General features: G+C 42.3%; 1 protein-coding gene across 1 annotated transcript in view; it reads left to right on the top strand.

The window, feature by feature from the left end:
- The window catches only part of LOC122561984 (glypican-6-like), a 236,646-nt gene extending 214,615 nt beyond the window's left edge, over positions 1 to 22,031 (top strand). Inside the window, exon 9 of the mRNA XM_087991818.1 lies at positions 19,488 to 22,031. Within this exon, the coding sequence (XP_087847944.1) occupies positions 19,488 to 19,702 (215 nt within the window). The 3' untranslated portion in view covers positions 19,703 to 22,031. The remainder of the gene's footprint in view (positions 1 to 19,487) is intronic.
- Positions 22,032 to 23,758: the final 1,727 nt, after the last annotated feature.

Raw genomic sequence — 23,758 nt, 5'->3', positions numbered from 1 at the left:
CCAATATACCGGCCACTACAGTGGACAGCTGAAACTGACAACCGGAAGCGGCAGGGACAGGCCACTATAAATGCCGGAGGAAACACCACAGAAGCGCTTCACAGGAGGCTCCCAAGTCCTGAGGATGTCACCTAGACAGGGGACGAAACGTTTGCAACAAAAATTGCCAGCTCGGCGAACAGAACCACAACAACGAGCACCCGAGCTACAAATCTTCACCCAAACTTTGAATAATTAGAGGAAGGTTTAGGGGAAATGTCAGAGGTAGGTTCTTTACGCAGAGAGTGGTGGGTGCATGGAATGCACTGCCAGCAGTGGTGGTGGAGTCAGATACATTAGGGAGATTGACGCGACTCTTGGATAGGCACATGGAAGTTAGTACAATGAAGGGTACGGAGATTAGCGTGATCTTAGAGTAAGATAAAAGGCCGGAAGAACATCGAGGGCTGAAGAGCCTGTACTATGCTTTACTGATCTGTGTTCTGTGTACTAAACTGTTCCCATTGAATATATCCGCAAACATTTTCTTGAACAGTATATATTGGAACCAACGAGAGAGCAAGCTATCCTAGATTTGGTCCTATATAATGAGACAGCAATAATTAATTGATCTCATAGTTAGGGATCCTCTTGGAAGGAGTGATCACAGAATGGTTGAACTTAGAATACAGATAAGTGAGAAGATAAAATCCAAAACCAGGATCCTGTGCTTAAATGGGAGACTACAATAGGATGAGGGAAGAGTTGGCTAAAGTAGACTAAAAGTAAGAACTTTACAGTGGGACAGTTGAGAAACAGTGGAGGACTTTCAAAGCAATTTTTCAAAGTGCTCAGCAAAAGTATATTCCAGTGAAAAGGAAGGACTGCAGAAAAAGGGATAATCAGCTATGCATGTCTAAGGAAATAAGGGAGGCTATCAAATTGAAAGATAAGGCATACAAAGTAGCAAAGACCAGCGAGAAACGAGAAGATTGGGAAAGCTTTAATGGGCAACAGAAAGCCCCAAAAAAAGCTATAAAGAAAAGGTAGGTTATGAGAATAAACTAGCTCAGGATATAAAAGCAGGTAGCAAAAGTTTCTACAAATATATAAAATGAAAAGAATGGCTAAGGTAAACATTGGTCTTTTAGAAGATGAGAAGGGGAATTTAATAAAGGGAAATAAGGAAATAGCCGAGGCATTGAACAGATATTTTGTGTCGGTATTCACAGTGGAGGACACAAATAATATGCCAGTAATTGACAAGGAGACTAAGGTAGTTGAGGACCTAAAAACTATCATTATCATGAAAGAGGTGGCATTGGGCAAGCTAATGGAGCTGAGGGTAGACAAGTCATGAGTCATAGAGATGTACAGCGTGGAAACAGACCCTTCGGTCCAACCCGTCTATGCTGACCAGATATCCTAACCCAATCTAGTCCCACCTGCCAGCATCGGCCCATATCCCTCCAAACCCTTCCTATTCATATACCCATCCAAATGCCTCTTAAATGTTGCAATTGTACCAGCCTCCATCACTTCCTCTGGCAGCTCATTCCATACCCGTACCACTCTCCGTGTGAAAAAGTTCCCCTTAGGTCTTCTCCTGGCCCTGATGGAATGCATCCTAGGGTACTAAAAGAGATGGCAGGGGAAAAAGCATCTGCACTTGTAATTTTCCAAAATTCGCTGGACTCTGGGGCAGTACCAGCAGATTTTTAAACAATGGCATCACATTTGCTGTTTATCAAAGGAGATAGACAAAAGATGTGGAATTATAGGCCAGTTTGCTTAACTTCTATAGTGGGGGAAATGCTTGAATCTATCATTAAGGAATAATCTTGATAGAAATGATTTTGGGATAGTGTAGGGGACGAGCTGAGAATAGTTCACAGGTCAGCGCAACATCGAGGGCCGAAGGGCCTGTTCTGCGCTGTATTGTTCTTTGTTCTATGAAATTATCCCATTGAGCAGACACAGCATGGGTTCATGAAAGGCAGGTCATGTTTAACTAATTTACTGGAATTCTATGAAGACATTACGAGCAAGGTGGACAACAGGGACCCAGTATCTATATTTCCAAAAGGCATTCAACAAGGTGCCACACAAAAGGCTTCTGCATAAGATAAAGGTGCATGGTGTTACAGACAATGTATTAGCATGGACAGAGGTTTGGTTAACTGACAGGAAGCAAACAGTGGGGATAAATGAATGCTTTTCTGGTTGGCGATCAGTGACTAATGGTGTGCCTCAGGGATCAGTGCTGGGACCGCAATTATTCACAATTTATATAGATGATTTGGAGTTGACGACCATGTGTTGTGTGCCAAAGTTTGTGGATGACACTAAGATGAGTGGTAGAGCAAAGTATGCAGAGGAATCTGAAAGTTTGCAGAGGGATATAGATAATTTGAGTGGGCAAAAGTCTGGCAGATGGAGTATAGTCATGCTAAATGTGAAGTCATCCATTTTGATAAGAATAACAGTAAAAAGGGCTATTATTTGAATGGTAAAAAGTTGCAGCATGCTGCTCTGCAGAGGGATTTGGGTGTCCTTGTGCATGAATCACAAGGACTGCAGGTACAACAGAAAATTAGGACGTCAAATTGAATGTTGTTCTTCTTTTAAACTCAATCTCTCTAGCAATGCAGGGAGGTTATGTTACAGCTGTAGAGAGTTCTGGTGAGGCCACACCTGGAGTACTGTGTGCAGTTTTGGAATCCTTACTTGATAAAGCATGTACTGGCACTGGAGGGGTTGCAGAGGAGATTCACTGGGTTGAATCCAGACTTGAGAGGGTTGGCTTATGAGGAGAGACTAAATAGACTGGGATTATATTCATTGGAATTTAGAAGAATGAGGGGGGATCTTACAGGAACACATAAAATTATGAAGGGAATAGATAAGATAGAAGCAGGAAGGATAAAAATAGGACAACATAGAACATAGAAGGTAACAGCACAGTACAGGCTCTTCGGCCCTTGATGTTTCGCCGACCTGTGAAACTAATTTGATGCCCATCTAACCTACACCGTTCCATTATTAAAGGCAGAGAGTGCTTGTAGATGAAAAGTATTCTGCCTGGAGGTCAGTGGTGAGTGGTGGCCTGCAGGGCTCTGTTCTTGGACCTATACTCTTTGTAGTTTTTATGAATGACTTGGATGAGGAGGTTGTTAAGAAAGCATATGGTGTTTTGGCTTTCATTACCACGGGGGATTGAGTTTAAGAGCTGCGAGGTTTTGCTGCAGCAATAGAAGACCCTGGTGAGACCACATTTGGAATATTGTGTCCAGTTCTGGTCGCCCTATTACAGAATAGATAGGAGGCTTTGGAGAGAGTGCAAAGAACGTTTACCAGGATGCTGCCTGGACTGGAGAGCTTGTCTTACTAAGAAAGGTTGATTAAGCTCGGCTTTTTCTCGCTGGAGAGAAGGAGGAAGAGAGACAAGGATGCAAGGTAATGAGAGGCATAGATGGAGTCAAGAGCCAGAGAATTGTCCCCAGGGCAGGATTGACTGGCATGAGGGGTCATAGTTTTATGATATAAGGGGGAAGGTGTAGAGGAGATGTCAGAGGTAGGTTCTTTATGTGGAAAGTTTTGAATGCGTGGAATGTGTTGCCAGTGGTGGTGGTGAAAGTAGAGTCATTAGGGACACTTAAGCACTGTGGACAGGCACATAGACAGCAGTGAATTGAGTGGTGCATAGGTTAGGTTATTTTAGTTTAGATTAGGCATAACATCTGTGCTGTACTTTTCTATATTGTATGTTCTATGTTCTAGCCATATATATGTCCAATGCCCATTTAAATGCCCTTAACGGCAGCGAGTCTAGCACTGTTGCAGGAAGGCTGTTCCACGCCTCTACTACTCTTTGAGTAAAGAAAGTACCCCGATATCTGTCCTAAATCTATCACCCCTCAATTTAAAGCTATGTCCCCTTGTGTTGGCCTTCACCATCCAAGGGAAAAGGCTCTCACTGTCCACCCTATCTAACACTCTGCTTATCTTATATGTCTCGATTAAGTCACCTCTCAACTTTCTTCTCTCCAACGAAAACAGCCTCAGTTCCCTCAGCCTCATAAGACCTTCCTTCCATACCAGGCAGCAACCTAGTAAATCTCCTCTCAACCCTTCCAAAGCTTCCAAATTCTTCCTGTAATGTGGTGACCAGAACTGCACATAATACTCCAGGTGCAGCCTTACCAGTGTCTTGTACAGCTGAAGCATGACCTTGTGGCTCTGAAACTCAATCCCCTACAATAAACACCAACACACCATATACCTTCTTAACAACCCTGTCAACCTGGGTGGCAACTTTCAGGGATTTATGCACCTGGACACCAAGATCTCTCTGTTCATCTACATTGCCAAGAATGTTACCATTAGCCCAGTGCTCTGCATTCCTGTTACTTCTTCCAAAGTGAACTACATCACACTTTTCCGCATTAAACTCCATTTGCCACCTCTCAGCCCAGCTCTGCATCTTATCTATGTCCTCTGCAACCCACAACATCCTTTGGCACTATCCACAACTCTGCCTACTTTAATGTCATCTGCAAATTTACTAACCCATTCTTCTACTCCCACATCCAGATCATTTATAAAAATGACAAACAGCAGTGGCCCCAAAACAGATCCTTGCAGCACACCACTGGTAACTGAGCTCCAGAATGAACATTTCCCATCAACCACCACCCCCTGTCTTCTTTCAGCTAGCCACTTTCTGATCCAAACCGCTAAATTACCTTCAATCCCGAAATTCTGTATTTTGTGCAATAGCCTTCCGTGTGGAACCTTATCAGATGCCTTACTGAAGTTTATATACACCACATCAACCACCTTACCTTCATACACCGGTATCGTCACCTTCTCGAAGAACTCAATAAGATTAGTGAGGCACGACCTACCCTTCACAAAACTGTGTTGACTATCCCTAATCAAATTATTCCTTTCCAGATGATTATAAATCCTATCACATACATCCTTTTCCAACCTCACCCGCAACTGAAGTAAGGCTCACTGGCCTATAATTACCAGGGTTGTCCCGACTCCCCTTCTTAAACAAGGAAACAACTTTTCTATCCTCCAGTGCTCTGACACTACTCCTGTCAACAATGATGACAAAGATTGAAGCCAAAGGCTCTGCAATCTTCTCCCTGGTTTTCCAGAGAATCCGAGGAATCCCATCCGACCCAGGGGTCTTATCTATTTTCAGATCTTCCAAAATTGCTAAACCTCTTCTTTATCATCCTCCATCCCATCTAATTTCGTAGCCTGTATCTCTGTATTAACACTAACAGGCAGAGACAAGAGGATATAGTCTCAAAACTAGGGGGAGCAGATTTAAAACTGAATTGAGAAGGAACTTCTTCACTCAAAAGATTGTGAATCTGGGGAATTTCCTGCTCAATTAGGTATTTGAGGCTTCCTCATTGAATGTTTTTGCAGCTAAGATAATTTTTTTGAAGAGTAAAGGAATTAAGGGTTATGGTGAGAGGGTGGGTAAGTGGAGCTGAAGGCGTGAAAAGATCAGCCATGATCTTATTGAATGGCAGAGCAGGCTCAAAGGGCCAGATGCTGAAAATGTGTTGCTGGAAAAGCGCAGCAGGTCAGGCAGCATCCAAGGAGCATCCAAGGAGCAGGAGAATCGATGTTTCGGGCATGAACCCTTCTTCAGGAAGGATTGCATCTGCAGTCCTCACTTTCTCCTCCAAAGGGCCACATGGCCTGCTCCTGCTCCAGGTTCTTATGTTCAGACAGATTCCACTTCACTGCAACTAAGTTCCTTACTCACTGTTGCACTAAAGTCCTCTTTAACCAGCAATTTTTGTCCTTCCCAAGAACTGTATGCCCCTGGATATTCAGTTCTTATCTCCACTCACCCTGCAGTTGTGTTGCTGTAATCCAAACTATATCCTATCCATTTACAATGTATTAGTATGACTAATTAATTCACTTTAATTGTGAATGTTCAAGTTAAACTTGAAAGGGTTTTCTTTCTGCAATAGTTTCTGTGAGCTCTGATTTTTGAATTGATAACTCACAAAAGTTTTCAAAGTGAATTAGTAACTCTATAATACTTAAGAGCTATTAGAAGACAACTTAACACCATAGGATCGGTTAGCCAAAGACTTATCATCTCAAGATTAGAATCAAGAAACATAGGCCACTGAACTGACTTGATTCTACCTCCACCAATAATCTTTTTCCTGTTTGTTTGTATGTAAATGGGAGTTTATAAGAGGACTACAGTTTCAGTTAATAGTGTTATCTGCCTATATTATATATTTGGTTATCTGTTGCTGTAATCTAATTATTTATAGTTAATTTTTGTTTCGTACCGTAACCTGGTCCATGCTTTCTATAAAATATGGTCTGAAAATCAGGTAAATTGAGGTACTGTGTGTACCTTTTTTAAAAACAAACCTTAGAATTTGGTATGATTCTGAGAATAGTGGGGTTTTACAGTGCACTACCCCAGTGGGTTGTGACGCATAGAAAAAGTATGAGGTAGGAGACACTCAGTCAGAACAACATTTGACTGAGTGTCACATCTATCCAAATTGCAATCACTTGGAATTGGAGTAAAGCTCTCAACTGACTAGAATCTTAGCCAATACAAATAGAGATGATTTGTTGGAGGCCAATGATTTCAGTCCCAGTGCATTGCATCTTCAGGATAGTGTACTAGGTCCGACTATCTATTATTGCTTAATTAATGACCTGCCCTCCATCATTGGGTCAGAGGTGGGGACATTCACTGCTGATTTACACATTTGTGATTCCTCAGACACTGAGGCAGACCTTATCTACGTGCAATAAGGCTTAGGAACATGAGTAGGACATTCAGCCTATCAAGGCTGCTCCATCATAATTTAATATGACCACGGCTGGTCGAACACTTCAATGCTTTTACCCCGCATATAATTAAGAATTAAGAATTTATCAACCTGCACTTGAAATATACCAAGAGACTTCATTAGCACTTTGGTACAGAGAATTCCAAAGACTCACCATCCTCTGTTAAAGAAATTCTATTTATCTCAGTCCTAATTGGTATCCCTCTTATTTTTTAATTGTGCCTCCTCGTTCCAGATTCCCCCAAACACGAAACACCTTAACTCCATGAACGCTGTGCTAAGACTTTTTTTTCTCATATTTGGCTTGGAGCGGAGAGCTGAAGGTAATGTGACGGAGTGTCACATCTATCCAAATTGAAATCAATTGGACTGTGTCCAACTGCAACTCTTGTTAGACCGCATGACACTCTGGAGTCGCAGATGGACTCACTGTGGAGCATCCGTGATGCTGAGGAGGTCGTGGATAGCACGTTTAGCAAATTGATCACACCGCAGATGAGGATTGCTGAGGGAGAAAGAGAATGGGTCACGAAAAGGCAGAGAAAGAGGAGGAAGGCAGTGTAGGTGTCCCCTGCGGTCATCTCTCTTCAAAACAGGTATACCGTTTTGGATACTGTTGGGGGTGATGGCTCACCAGGGAAGGCAGCAGTTGCCAGGTCCATGGCACTGTGGCTGGCTCTGCTGTACAGAAGGGCAGAAAAGAGTGGAAGGGCTATAATCATAGGGGATTCAATTGTAAAGGGAATAGATAAGCGGTTCTGTGGTTGAAAACAAGACTCCCAAATGGCATGTTGCCTCCCAGGTGCACAGGTCAGGAATGTCTCAGATCGGCTACAGAACATTCTGAAGGGGACGGTGAACAGCCAGCTGTTGTGGTGCATATGGGCACCAATGATATCAGTAAAAAAGCAGGACCTGTTCCTCCAAGCAGACCTTAGGGAGTTAAGAGCCAAGTTAAAAAGTAGGACCGAAAAAGTAGTAATTCTAGGATTGCTACCAGTGCCACGTGCTAGTCAGAGTAGAATGACAGAAAAGGCAGGATGAATGCATGTGTTGAGAGATGGTGCAGGAGGAAGGGGTTCAGATTTTTGGGACAATGAGATCAGTTTTGGGGGAGGTGGGACTACTTCAAATGGAATAGTCTGCACCTGGTCCGGACTGGAACTAATGTCCAAGAGGGTGCTTTTCCAAATGCTGTTGGCGATGGTTTAAAGTAATGTGGCAGGGGAAATGGGAATCAAATGAGGAGGTTAATAGACAATAAGGAGGTAGTAACTAAAACCTGTAAGGAACAAGATAATGAAGTCAGTATGACTAAGGGGAAGAGGAAGCAGGGAACAGATGATGAACGCAAAGAGACTGGTGGTCTGAGGTGCATTTGTTTTAATGCAAGAACCCTACTAGAGGAGGTAGCTACTAGAAAAGGTGCAAATCTTGACCTACTCTTGGGAAATAAGGTAGGTTAGGTCACTGAGATGTCAGTGGGGGAGCACTTTGGAGTCACCGACCATAATTCTATTAGTTTTAAAGTAGTGATGGAAAAGAATACACTAGATTTAAAATTTGAAGGTCTAAATTGGATGATGGCTCATTTTTATGGTATTAGACAAGAACTTCCAAAAGCTTTTTGGGTACAGATGTTCGCAGGTAAAGGGAGGGCTGGAAAATGGGAAGCCTTCTGAAATGGGATAACGAGAGTCCAGAGACAGTATATTCCTGTTAGGGTGAAAGGAAAGGCTGGTAGGTGTAAGGAGTAAAACATAGAACATAGAACATACAGCGAACTGCCTTTATTCCTGATGAAGGGCTTTTGCCCAAAACGTCGATTTCGAAGCTCCTTGGATGCTGCCTGAACTACTGTGCTCTTCCAGCACCACTAATCCAGAAAATAGAACATACAGCGCAGAACAGGCCCTTCGGCCCTCGATGTTGCGCCCTCCTATGAACTATTCTCAGCTCATCCCCCTACACTATCCCAAAATCATCCATGTGCTTATCTAAGGATTGTTTAAATCTCCCTAAAGTGGCTGAGTTGACTACGTTAGCAGGTAGGGCATTCCATCCCCTTACCACTCTCTGCCTAAAGAACCTGTCTCTGACATCTGTCTTAAATCTATCACCCCTCAATTTGTAATTATATCCCCTCGTACAAGCTGACATCATCATCCTAGGAAAAAGACTTTCACTGTCTACCCTATCTAATCCTCTGATCATCTTGTATGTCTCGATCAAATCCCCTCTTAGCCTTCTTCTTTCCAATGAGAACAGACCCAAGTCTCTCAGCCTTTCCTCATAAGATCTTCCCTCCAGACTAGGCAACATCCTCCTAAATCTCCTCTGCACCTTTTCCAATGCTTCCACGTCCTTCCCAAAATATGGGGACCAGAACTGTACACAATATTCCAAGTGTGGCCGCACCAGCGTTTTGTATAGTTGCAGCATGTTATTGTGGCTCCGGAACTCAATCCCGATACCAATGAAACCTAACACACCGTATGCCTTCTTAACAGCACTATCCACCTGAATGGCAACTTTCAGGGATCTATGTACATGGACTCCAAGATCCCTCTGCACATCCACACTACCAAGAATCTTTCCATTGACCCAGTACTCTGCCTTCCTGTTATTCTTCCCAAAGTGAATCACCTCACATTTAGCTGCATTGAACTTCGTTTGCCACCTCTCTGCCCAATTCTGCAATTTATCCAAGTCCCCCTGCGACCTGTAACATTCTTCCAAATTGTCCACTACTCCACCGACTTTAGTGTCATCTGCAAATTTACTAACCCATCCACCTATGCCTGCATCTAAGTCATTTATAAAAATGGCAAACAGCAGTGGTCCCAAAACAGATCCTTGTGGCACACCACCAGTAACCAGACTCCAGGCTGAATAATTTCCATCAACCATCACTCGCAGCCTTCTTTCAGAAAGCCAGTTTCTAATCCAAACTGCTAAATCACCCTCAATTCCCTGCCTCTGCATTTTCTCCAGCAGCCTACTATGTGGGACCTTATCAAAGGCTTTACTGAAATCCATGTATATCACACCAACTGCCCTACCCTCATCTAATGCTTGGTCACCTTCTCAAAAAACTCAGTGAAGTTTGTGAGACATGACCTGCCCTTGACGAAATCATGTTGACTATCTCCAATCAAATTGTTGCTTGCTAGATGATTATAAATCTTATCTCTTATAATCCTTTCCAAAACATCTGCAACAACAGAAGTAAGGCTCACTGGTCTACAATTACCTGGGTCATCTCTACCGCCCTTCTTGAACAAGGGCACAATATTTGCAATCCTTCAGTCCTCTGGTACTCTGTAGGCAATGACAACTCAAATATCAAAGCCAAGGGCTCTGCTATCTCCTTCCTAGCTTCCCAGAGAATCCTCAGATAAATCCCATCTGGTCCAGGGGACTTGTCTACTTTCACTCCTTCCAGATTTGAGAACACCTGTTCGTAACTAACCTCGATCCTTTCTAGTCTAATATCTCGTACCTCATTCTTCTCCTCTACAATATTCTCCTTTTCCTGAGTGAAAACTGATGAGAAATGTTCGTTTAGCACCTCTCCAATCTCCACAGGGTCCACACTTAACTTCCCACTTCTGTCTTTGATTGGCCCTATTCCTACCCTAATCATCCTTTTATTCCTCACATACCTATAGAAAGCTTTAGGTTTCTCCTTTACTCTATTTGCTAAAGACTGCTCGTGTCCTCTCTTTGCTCTTCTTGACTCTCTCTTTAAATGCTTCCTAGCTGATCTGTAACTCTCCATCACCTCATCTGAACCATCTTGCCTCAACAACACATAAGCCTCCTTCTTCTTCATAACAAGAGATGCAATTTCTGTAGTAACCACGGTTCCCTTATCACTTCCTCCCTGTCTGTCAGGGACATACCTATCAAGGACACCCAATATCTGTTCCTTAAACCAGCTCCACATTTCCATTGTCTGTAGCCCCAGCATTTTGCTACCCCATTCAATGCATCCTAATTCTTGCCTAATCGTATTATAATTGCCCTTGCCCCATCGATAACTCTTGACCTGTTTCCATCGCTAAACTAAACGTAACTAAGTTATAGTTATAAATTATGGAATCCTGGATGATTAAAGAAATTGAGGGTTTGACTAAGAAAAAGAAGGAAGCATGTGTCATGGATATACAGTAGAGATTGAGTGAATCCTTAGAAAAGTATAAAGGAGTATACTGAAGAGGGCAAAAAGGGAACGTGAGATAGCTTTGGCAAATAAGGTAATGGAGAATCCAAAGGGTTTTTACAAATATATTAAGGACAAAAGGGTAACTAGGGAGAGAATAGGGCCCCTCAAAGATCAGCAAGGCGGCCTTTGTTTGGAGCCACAGGAGATGGTGGAGATACAAAGCAAGTATTTTGCATCAGTGTTTACTGTGGAGAAGGACATGGAAGATATAGAATGTAGGGAAATGGATGATGACGTTGAAAAATGTCCATATTACAGAGGAGGAAGTGCTGGATGTCTTGAAATGCATAAAACATAGAACATAGAACATAGAAGAATACAGCGCAGTACAGGCCCTTGGGCCCTCGATGTTGCGCCGATCCAAGCCCACCTAAACTACACTAACCCACTATCCTCCATATACCTATCCAATGCCCTCTTAAATGCCCATAAAGAGGGAGAGTCCACCACTGTTACTGGCAGGGCATTCCATGAACTAACGACTCGCTGAGTGAAGAACCTACCCCTAACATCAGTCCTATATCTACTCCCCCTTAATTTAAAGCTATGCCCCCTTGTAATACCCGACTCAATACGCGGGAAAAGGTTCATACTGTCGACCCTATCTAACCCCCTAATCATCTTGTACACCTCAATCAAGTCACCCCTAAACCTTCTTTTCTCTAGTGAAAACAGCCCCAAGTGCCTCAGTCTTTCCTCATATGATTTTCCTTCCATACCAGGCAACATCCTGGTAAACCTCCTCTGCACCCGTTCCAATGCCTCCACATCCTTCCTATAGTATGGCGACCAAAACTGCACACAATATTCCAGATGCGGCCGTACCAGAGTCTTATACAACTGCATCATGACCTCAGGACTCCGGAACTCAATTCCTCTACCAATAAAAGCCAGTACGCCATATGCCTTCCTCACCGCACTATTTACCTGGGTGGCAACTTTCAGAGATCTGTGTACATGGACACCAAGATCCCTCTGCTCATCCACACTACCAAGTATCCGACCATTAGCCCAGTACCCCATCTTTTTGTTATTCTTCCCAAAGTGAATCACCTCGCACTTAGCTACATTGAATTCCATCTGCCACCTTTCTGCCCAGCTCTGCAGCTTCTCTATATCCTGCTGTAACCTGCCACATGCTTCCTCACTGTCAACAACTCCTCCGACTTTCGTGTCATCCGCAAACTTGCTCACCCAACCTTCTAACCCCTCTTCCAGGTCATTTATAAAAATGACAAACAGCAATGGTCCCAAAACAGATCCTTGCGGAACACCGCTAGTGACGGCACTCCATGAAGAAACTTTGCCATCAACTACTACCCTCTGTCTTCTTCCATCCAGCCAATTCCTAATCCAAACCTCCAACTCACCCTCAATGCCATATCTCCGTATTTTCTGCAGTAGCCTACCATGGGGAACCTTATCAAACGCCTTACTAAAATCCATATATACCACATCTACCGCTTTCCCCTCATCAACCTCCTTCGTCACCTTTTCAAAGAATTCAATAAGGTTTGTGAGGCACGACTTGCCCTTCACAAAACCATGCTGACTATCCTTGATCACATTATTCCTATCTAGATGTGCATAAATCCTATCCCTTACAATTCTCTCTAAGACTTTGCCCACAACAGAAGTGAGACTCACCGGCCTATAGTTACTAGGGCTATCCCTACTCCCCTTTTTGAACAAGGGAACCACATTTGCTATCCTCCAGTCTTCTGGGACTACTCCTGTAGACAAAGAGGACATAAAAATCAAGGCCAATGGCTCTGCAATCTCCTCCCTTGCTTCCCAGAGAATCCTAGGATAAATGCCATCAGGCCCAGGGGACTTATCTATTTTCACCTTTTCCAGGATTTCCAACACCTCTTCTCTACATACCTCAAAGCCATCCATTCTACTTATTTGTGCCTCAGTATTCTCATCGACAACAATGCCCTGTTCCTGAGTGAATACTGAAGAAAAGTATTCATTCAGTGTCTCCCCAATCTCTTCCGCCTCCACACGCAACTTCCCCCTACTATCCTTGACTGGACCTATTCCTACCCTAGTCATTCTTTTATTCCTAATAAAAGTGGATACATCTCCAGGATCTGATCAGATGTACCCTAGAGGTCTATGGGAGCGAGGGAAGTGATTGCCGGGCCCCTTACTGAGATATTTGTATCATCGATAGTCACAGGTGAGGTACCGGAAGACGAGTTTGGCTAACACGGTACCACTATTTAAGAAAGGTGGTAAGGACAAGCCACAGAACTATAGACCAGTGAGCCTGTCATCGGTGGTGGGCAAGTTGTTGGAGGGAGTCCTGAGGGACAGGATGTACATGTATTTGGAAAGGCAAGGAATGATTAGGGATAATCAACATGGCTTTGTGCATGGGGATTCATGTCTCACAAACTTGATTGAGTATTTTGAAGAAGTAACAAAGAGAATTGATGAGGGCAGAGCGGTAGACATGATCGATATGGACTTCAGTAAGGCATTCGACAAGGTTCCCCATGGGAGACTGGTTAGCAAGATTAGATCTCATGGAATACAGGGAGAATTAGCCATTTGGATACAGAACTGACTAAAAGGTAGAAGACAGAAGGTGGTGGTGGAGGGTTGTTTTTCAGACTGGAGGCCTGTGACCAGTGGAGTGCCACAAGGATCGGTACCATAAGGATCCACTACTTTTTGTCATTTGGATGTAAGCATAAGGGGTATAATTAGTAAGTTTGTAAATGACACCAAAAGTGGAGGTGTAGTGGACAGCGAAGAAGATTACCTCAGATTACCACAGAATCCTGATCAGGTGGGCTAATGGGCTGAGGAGTGGCAGGTGGAGTTTAATTTAGAAAAATGCGAAGTGCTGCATTTTGGGAAAGCAAATCATATACACTTATACTCTTAATGGTAAGGTCCTAGGGAGTGCTGTTGAGCAAAGAGACCTTGGAGTGCAGGTTCATAGCTCCTTGAATGTGGAGTCACATGTAGATAGGATAGTGAAGAAGACATTTGGTATGCTTTCCTTTATTGGTCACAGTATTGAGTACAGGAGTTGGGAGGTCATGGTGTGACTGTACAGGACACTGGTTAGGCCACTGTTGGAATATTGCGAGCAATTCTGGTATTCTTCCTATCCGAAGGATGTTGTGAAACTTAAAAGGGTTCAGAAAGGATGTTGCCAGGGTTAGAGCATTTGAGCTATAGGGAGAGGCTGAATAGCCTGGGGATGTTTTCCCTGGAGCATTGGCAGCTGAGGGCTGACCTTATAGAGGTTTATAAAATCATGAGGGGCGTGGATAGGATAAATAGACAAACACTTTTCCCTGGGGTGGGGGAGTCCAGAACTAGAGAGCATAGTTTGACGGTGAGAGGGGAAAGAAGTAAAAGAGACCTAAGGGGCAACTTCTTCTTGCAGATGGTTGTATGTGTATGGAATGAGCTGCCAGAGGAAGTGGTGGAGCTTGGCACAATTGGAACATTTAAAAGACATCTGGATGGATATATGAATAAGGAACAGATTATGGAAAGATGTAGGAGCATCATGGTGGTGGTAATGGGAGATTTTAATTTTCCCAACATTGACTTGGATTCACTTAGTGTTAGAGGTCTGGATGGAGCAGAATTTTTAAGGAGCACACAGGACAGTTTCTAGAGCAGTCTATAAATAGTCCAATTCGGGAAAGGGCAGATCTGGACCTGGTGTTGGAGTATAAGCCCAGCCAGGTGGTTAAAGTTTCAGTAGGGGATTTCTTTGGGAATAGTGATCACAATTTTGTAAGTTTTAGAATACTCCTGGACAAAGAGGAGAGTGGTCCTAAAGGAAGACCATTCGGCCCATCAAGTCCACTCCGCCATTTAATCATGGCTGATGGGCATTTCAACTCCACTTACTTGCATTCTCCCCGTAGCCCTTAATTCCTTGTGAGATCAAAAATTTATCAATCTCTGCCTTGAAGACATTTAATGTCTTGGCCTCAACTATGTTCTGTGGCAATGAATTCCACAGGCCCAGCAGTCTCTGGCTGAAGAAATGTCTCCTCATTTCCATTCTAAATTGACCCCCTCTAATTCTAAGGCTGTGGCCACGAGTCCTAGTCTCCCTGCCTACCGGAAACAAATTCCCAGCGTCCATGCATTATCTTGTAAGTTTCTATTAGATCTCCCCTCAACCTTCTAAACACGAATGAATACAATCCCAGGATCCTCAGCCATTCATCGTATGTTAGGCCTACCATTCCAGGGATCATCCATGTGAATCTCCGCTGGATATGCTCCAATGCCTGTGTGTCCTTCCTGAGGTGTGGGGGCCCAAAATTGAACATAGTATTCTAAATGGGGCCTAGCTAGAGTTTTATAACATCTCAGCAGCATATCGCTGCTTTTATATTCCAAACCTCTTGAGTTAAATGACAACATTACATTTGCTTTCTTAACCACTGACTCAACCTGCAAGTCAACCTTTAGAGAATCTTGGACTAGCACTCCCAGATCTCTTTGTACGTTGGCTTTATGAATTTTCTCACTATTTAGAAAATAATCCATGCCTGTATTCTTTTTTCCAAAGTGCAAGACCTCATCAGCCATTTCCTGGACCACTCTCCTAACTGTCTATATGTATCTGCAGCCTCCCCACCACCTCAGTACGACCTGTCTGTCCGCCTAAGTTCGTATCATTGGCGAACTTCGCTAGAATACCTCCAGTCCCTTCATCCAGATCATTAATATATGAAGTGAACAGCTGTGGGCCCCAACACTGAGGCTTTTAAACAGAGGTTGATTAGAGTGCAGGAGAGACATGCTCCTGTGAAAATGAGTGATAGAAATGGCAAGATAAGGGAAGAAAGAATGACCAGTGAAATTGTGAGACTAGCTAAGAAGAAGAAGGAAGCATTCATAAGGTCTAGACGACTGAAGACAGACGAAGCTTTGGAGCATTATCGGGAATGTAGGACCAATCTGAAAGGAGGAATTAAGAGAGCTAAAAGGGGTCATGAGATATCTTTAGCAAACAGTGTTAAGAAAAATCCCAAAGCCTTTTATTCATATATAAGGAGCAAGAGAGTAACTAGAGAAAGGGTTGGTCCACTCAAGGACAAAGCAGGAAAGTTATGCATGGAGTCAGAGAAAATGAGTAAGATTCTTAACGAGTACTTTGCATTGGTATTTACCAAGGAGAGGGACATGATGGATGTTGAGGTTAGGGATAGATCTTTGAGTGCTCCAAGTCAAATCGGCATAAGGAAGAAGTATTGTGTATTCTAAAAGGCATTAAAGTAGACAAGGCCCCAGAATCAGATGGGACCTATCCCAGGTGACTGACGGAAGTGAGAGAGGAAATAGCTGCGGCCTCAACAGATATCTTTGCATCATCCTTGCACTGGAGAATTGCTAATATTGTCTCCTTGTTTAAGAAGGGGAGCAGGGATATTCCAAATAATTATAGAGCCTGACGTCAGTGGTAGGGAAGCTGCTGGAGAAGATACTGAAGGATAGGATCTATTCCCATTTGGAAGAAAATGGGCTTATCAGTGATAGGCAACATGGTTTTGTACAGGGAAAGTCATGTCTTACTAACTTAATAGAATTCTTTGAGGAAGTGACAAAGTTAATTGATGAGTGAAGGGCTGTAGATGTCATATACATGGACTTTAGTAAGGTGTTTAATGAGGTTCTCCATGATAGGCTGATGAAGAAAGTAAAGTCGCATAGGGTCCACAGTGTGCTAGCTAGATGGATAAAGAACTGGCTAGGCAACAGGGAAGAGAGTAGTCATGGAAGGGAGTTTCTCAAAATGGAGAACTGTGACCAGTGGTGTTCCACTAGGATCTGTGCTGGGACCACTGTTGTTTGTGAAATACATAAATGATTTGGAAGAAGGTATATGTGATCTAATTAGCAAGTTTGCAGATATCACTAAGATTGGTGGAGTAGCAGATAGTGAAGGGGACTGTCAGAGAATAACGCAGAATATTGATAGATTGGAGAGTTGGGCAAAGAAATGGCAGATGGAGTTCAATCCGGGCAAATGCAAGGTGATGCATTTTGGGAGATCCAATTCAAGAGCTCACTATACGGTAAATGGAAAAGTCCTTGGGAAAATTGGTGTACGAGAGATTTGGGTGTTCAGGTCCATTGTTCTCTGAAGGTGACAACGCAGGTCAATAGAATAGTCAAGAAGACATACGGTATGCTTTCCTTCATCAGACGGGGTATTGAGTACAAGAGTTGGCAGGTCGCATTACAGTTGTATAAGACTTTGGTTTGGCCACATTTGGAATACTGCATACAGTTGTGGTCGCCACATTACCGAAAGGATGTGGATGCTTCGGAGAGGATGCAGAGGAGGTTCACCAGGATGTTGCCGGGTACGGAGGGTGCCGGCTATGAAGAGAGGTTGAGTAGATTAGAATTATTTTCATTAGAAAAAAATGGAGATTGAGGGAAGACCTGATTGGGGTCTACAAAGTCATGAGAGGCATAGACCAGGTGGATAGCAAAGAAGCTTTTTCCCAGAGTGGAGAACTCAATTACTAGGGCTCAAGAGTTCAAAGTGAGTGGGGAAAAGTTTTGGGGAGATACGTATGGCAAGGTTTTTACGCAGAGGTAGTTGGATGCCTGGAATGCATTGCCAACGAAGGTGGTAGAGACAGGCACGATAGTGTCACTTAAGATGAATCTAGACAGGTACATGAATGGGTAGGGAACAGAGGGATACAGACCCTTAGAAAATAGGCGCCAGGTTTAGATAGAGGATCTGGATCGGTGCAGAGTTGGAGGGCCAAAGGACCTATCCCTGTGCTGTAATTTTCTTTGTTCTTTGCAATCTTTTGACGTTGAACAGCAACTTGTTTAAAAAAGAAAGAACAAATAATCTGATACTTGCTTTGAGGTTAGGCCTGCAAGTTAATTTGCAGGTTGACTTTTTTCAAATAATGCTCTAGATGTTTTGGTTCTGGAGAAACAGATGCTTAAACAGATGGCATATGAATGTTAACTGGGGCCTCATAGGGAGACAAAAGAAGCAAAACCAAAGTTTGAAATGGTTTTTGAACGGTGACTCACAAGGACTGTGCCTGCAAAAGCTACAGAATAGAGGTTTGATTGCAGCCTGATTGCCCTCCCAATATTAACTTAAAGTTCAGCGTATAGAATTATCTAAATTCCTTAATGCTAATTTATTAGTTGCACTTACAATTTCAGTATGTCTACATATATTATGTGTAATGGCAGTTACTTGAAAAGCCTTTGATTATGGTGGGTAGACAGGCTGGAGGCTGGAGGGACACAGCAAGCCAGGCAGCATCAGGAGGTGGATAAGTCGACGTTTCAGGTGTAACCCTTCTTTAGGAACCATCTTTGATTATGATGGGATCAACTTTCCCTTCTACACTTTACTAAATAACATATTTTCTCTTTCCCACTAAGACTTCTGTGAAGCATCTTATATGGTTGCCATGTGTATCAAGGCCATGATTCTAACTCTAGAATTGCTGCCTCAATTAACAATTCTTTTCAGCCATCTTATGTCAGCTAAAAACCACAAGCAGTCATTTTATGCTACCTTCAGTCATGGACAATTCCAAAGAGTCAATTTTGAGAGTAATTGAATATTTTAATTTTACTGTGTTTCGAATACAGGGATAGGGAGGCTGAGTTAATTTAGCTGACCGTATTCATGTTGTAATGCTAACTCTATTTCTCATCCACCCAATGCTGTCAGATCTGCTGAGTTTCTCCAGCCTTTTCACTTTGTTTCAGAATTCCATTGTCTGCAGTATTTTGCTTTTATCCCTCTTAAATATTTTATAGGTATCAATGAGATCATGTTTCATTCTTCAAAACCACAGTGATCTACAGCACAGAAAAATGCCGTTTAACCCATTAATCTGCAACTCTCAAAAACAAGCACCTAATTTGCCCAATTTCTCAAGTAACGTTTTTGCCACCTGTCTGTGAAGCAATGGCCATCTCCAACAAGAGAATGTAACGACCACCTTTTGATATTCAACAGCATTACCATCACCACATCACCAACTATCAACATCCTGAGGGTTGCCATTGAGCAGAAACTGAACTAGACCAGCCATTCAAATTCTTTTGTTATGAGAGCAGATCAAGCACTTGGAATTCTGTGGCAAGTAACTCACCTCCTGTCTCCAAGTCTGCCCACCATCTGAAGTTAGATCAGGAAAATAGAGTCATAGAGTTTTCACAGCATGGAAAGAGGCCCCTCATCCCCTCATCCCTACTTGTCTGGATGTTTGCAGCTCCAATAGCATTTCTGTTATTTTAATATTCTAGCAGATTACAAGCATTGTAGATTGATTTTTGTTTTTATTGTTTAATTGAAGCCAAGGGGTCACACAAATGTTATATTTGCGTGATGAATATCTGAGAATAACTTCTAATTGTTCTGTTTCCCTTAGGTGATGAAAGCAGTGGTGAAGAAAGTGGAAGTGGCTGTTTTGGGTTGGATTGTCAGTCGGAGTTTGAGTTCATGAGTACAGATGCTCCTGTGGTCTTTGGCCCCGTGGAACCCAAGAAAATTGCTCCCAAAGATACTGCTCACTGCATTAGACTCTCTCTACAAGTTCTACTTATGAGTTGTTTGATAATAATCTTAGAGCAACAGTTGCGGTAATCTCACAAGTTGCTGAGAAGAGTCTTTGCACATGGCTATTTTTTAAAATTACTCTGACTTATATCATTGTGACTTTGACTTTAATTTCAGTGTTTCTTTTAATGTCTCAATAATGATGCATGGTTGCTGCTTTATTTGTTTTCAGATTGCCATTGGCACCACTGAATCTTGTCGTTGTGCTTAAGTGAACACAGGACTTTCTCACTTTAACATATGAATTTCAAAGTAAACGCAGGCCTGCAGTTAGTGAATCTTTAATGCATTTTTTAAACTCATTCTCATTTTACTTTGTTGAAGATATCAGGATCTTGTGTAAGAAAATATATCAATGGACTCTAATGCACCCCACCCCCAAAGGGGCCAATGGGAGGCACTTAATTAGCCAGGAGGGTTGCAGATGGGAACCCCACTGCCTCTGTCCTCCACACGCAATTAATATCTGTTTGAGGGTTTCAACCTGCAGCCACTTGTGTTTGAACAGAAGCTGACAGGGCACTTGCCATGCAGGGAGACCAAGCAAATTGTATCAACTTTGTTAGAGAGCTTTTCAGCAGGGAGTGGTGAGGGGTGTTCCCTTCACTGAAAGTTGGTGCCTGTACAAGCAACATCTAACATTAAGAAGGGGAAGGGCTACCAATTCCACTCCCTACCCTTTCTTCCAACTTCCCTTTCTACCAACTTCACTTTCCACCGCACCCAGCAACCTTCACTCACTTTGATTTGTGATCCCTTGGTATTCTAGACATCTAATTGATGCATTGCTGCCAGTGGTTCTGACAGCAGTAACAAGCTGCTAGCCTCTGAATGGCCGACCACTTAAGTGGACTCCCCAAAGAAGATGACATGGGACTTCTACCAATTCTCCAATTGTTGGACAAAAGCCTGTCACCAAGATTAAATTCTACCCTCTGCATTTCATGATGAGGATCTGCACAAAAGCAAGCATAGACATCATGAAATTATTTGGAATAATGCTGCACCTATCAATGCACAAACATACCTGTTATTTAGTTGAGAAATCTGCTAGACACTCAGTATAAGTTTGTAATTTATTTTGGTTCTACATTTTTGCAGAATGATTAGAGCTGAGATTAGTGAGCCCTTTAATAAAGCAAGACATTGGAACCTTTAAGAGGTGATCTTAGAAGTGTTGGAAAGAGACTGCAGCACAAGCACAAGAATTTGGCCATATGTTAACAGTGCTTGTTGACATGTAGAGAAATTGAATTTTATATAAGAGAAATCTCAAAGTTAATTCTGGCATGTGTTGTGTTTTGCCATCTGCCTGAGTTACTTTTTGCAGTTTGAAGGCCAGTAGCATCTTCCTGGGATTTATTTTTAGCTGCAGAGTCTGAATGCAAATATAAATTTTGTTTTGATTCCTGCTTTCATTATAATATTGAATTTATCTTTATATCAAAATTTTAAATACTTGTAATTGCTAGCTCAGGGTCAATACGTTGTTTTCTAAAATTCTGTTCAACAGTTTTTTTTTCAGTCAACAGAAGACTAATGGTACACATTTGCTGTTGATAAATTATCCTTTGGAGTTTCCTATCTGTAGCAAGTAGTTATTAAGTTTGAAATAGATTTTTTTCTGAGAGAATAGATTGTACATAGCTGAGACACTGCTGAGTGCATAGCTCAACTATCTGAAGGTGTTGAGGTTTGCTGTTCCTTTTAGTTAGACAAGGTAGAATTTAATTCTGGCTTTCTGGAAGGGAAGGGATGATTGTGTCTAAAATATCCATTCATTGGCTGAAATTCAGCTAAAGACCAGCAAAATAATGACATCGTTCTGAGGGACAGCCAACTGTCAAAATGCCTGCTGTGTCATATGCTATCACTTAAGACAGACTATTGAATTCTACTTTCATTCATCTTGCAAAAGCCTATTATAATTCCAGGATTTATATTTTATTGTTGAGACTAATCATTTAACTGATTTTATTGAATTGTTAGTTCATTTTTAAGCAAAGTACAAAATATCCTGATGTAAGTTGTGAAACATTTATAGTGATTGGCCTTTTGACGATGTTACAAAACATGTATGGTGGGAAATGTCAGCACTGAATGCAAAACATTCTTGAGTAAATGTGTGAATGTTAAATTTGGTTATTTGTGTTATACTAAAATCGGAACATCTGGAATCTGCATAGCTTTCATCTCGACCCCCCCCATTTAGAATTGCTTTCAAATTGAAAAATCGGTTTAAATTACTTACATGAGGACTGGTTTTAATTGTGTGACTATCTTATCTCCAGTTATGTATATAATCCTTAATATCTCCTTAGTTACCCCATAGTTTACATAAAAGTTATTAACTAGAGACGCAAGTTGTAATAATTGGTTTACACAGTAATTCTATCCTAGTTAATGTTGGATAATTGCAATCCTCTACTATTACTGTTTTTATTAGCAATTCTCAGATTTACCTATGTATTTTCAATTCTATCACTTGAATGTTTGATGGTCTGTAATACATAGAACATAGAACAGTACAGCACAATATAGGTCCTTCACCCCTCAATGTTGTGCCGGCCTTTTAGCCTAGTCTAAGATCAGACTAACCTACATACCCTTCATTGCATTAAATTCCATGTGCCTATCCAAGAGTCACTTAAATGTCCCTAATACATCTGACTCCACTACCACTGCTGGCAGTGAATTCTATGCACCTACCACTCTCTGTGTAAAGAACCTACCTCTGACATCTCCCCTAAACCTTCCTCCAATCACCTTAAAATTATGCCCCTCGTGATACACATTGCCACCATGGGAAAAAGTCTCTGTCTATCCACTCTATCTATACATTTCAACATCCTGTACACCTCTATCAAGTAACCTGTCATCCTTCTTCGCTCCAATGAGAAAAACTCTAGCTTCCTCAACCTTTCTTCATAAGACATGCCCTCCAGTCCAGACAACGTCCTGGTAAATCTCCTCTGCACCCTCTCGAAAGCTTCCACATCTTTCCCATAATGAGGCGACCAGAACTGAATACAATATTCCAAGTGTGGTCTAACCAGGACTCTGTAGAGCTCCAGTATAACCTTGCAGCTCTTAAACTCAGTCCCCCTGCTAATAAAAGCCAACACACCATACGCCATCTTAACAACCCTATCAACTTGGGTGGCAACTTTGAGGGACCTATCGGATATGGACCCCAAGATCCCTCTGTTCCTCTACGCTGCCAAGAATCCTGCCTTTAACCTTGTATTTTGCATTCATATTTGACCTTCCAAAATGAATCACTTCACACTATTCCAGGTTGAACTCCATCTGCCACTTATCAGCCCAGTTCTGCATCCTGTCAATGTCCCGTTGCAACCTACAGCAGTTTTCCACAGTACCCACAACTCCACCAACCTTCATGTCATTGGCAAACTTACTAATCCACCCTTTTACTTCCTCATCCAAGTTATTTATAAGAAACATAAAGAGCAGAGGTCCTAGAACCAATCCCTGAGGAACACCACTGGTTACAAAGCTCCAGGCTGAATACTTTCCATCTACTACCACCCTCTGTCTTCTATGTGCTAGCCAATTCTATATCCAGGCAGACAGGTTTCCCTGTATCCCATGCCTCCTTACTCTCTGAATGTGCCTACCATGGGGAACCTTATCAAATGCCTTGCTAAAATCCATGTACACCACATCCACTGTCCCACCTTCAATATGTTTTGTCACCTTTCAAAGAATTCAATCAGGTTTGCGAGGCATGACCTGCCCCTCTCAAAGCCACACTGATCATCTTTATTCAATCTATGGTTTTCCAAGTAATCATAAATCCTGTCTCTCAGAATCCTCTCCAATAATTTGCCCACCACAAACATAAGACTGACTTGTCTGTAATTCCCAGGATTATCCCGATTATCTTTCTTGAACAAGGGAATAACATTTGCCACTCATCAGTAATACACTCCCATAGTGTGATGGCTCCTATTTTGTTTTTCCGTTCAGGCCACAGCCACCATTTGATGGTCCTTCGACCATATTCTTTGTTAGTTATTTCTTGAGTCAATTTTGCAACATCTTCCTCTTAAGCCTCCTCTG

This window comes from Chiloscyllium plagiosum, unplaced genomic scaffold, assembly GCF_037043375.1.
Source record: "Chiloscyllium plagiosum isolate Xiang-an unplaced genomic scaffold, Cpla_swu_hap1 HiC_scaffold_11, whole genome shotgun sequence".
NCBI lineage: Eukaryota > Metazoa > Chordata > Chondrichthyes > Orectolobiformes > Hemiscylliidae > Chiloscyllium > Chiloscyllium plagiosum.
Note: the sequence above shows the minus strand (reverse complement) of the source record. Positions and strands in the feature narration are given on the sequence as shown.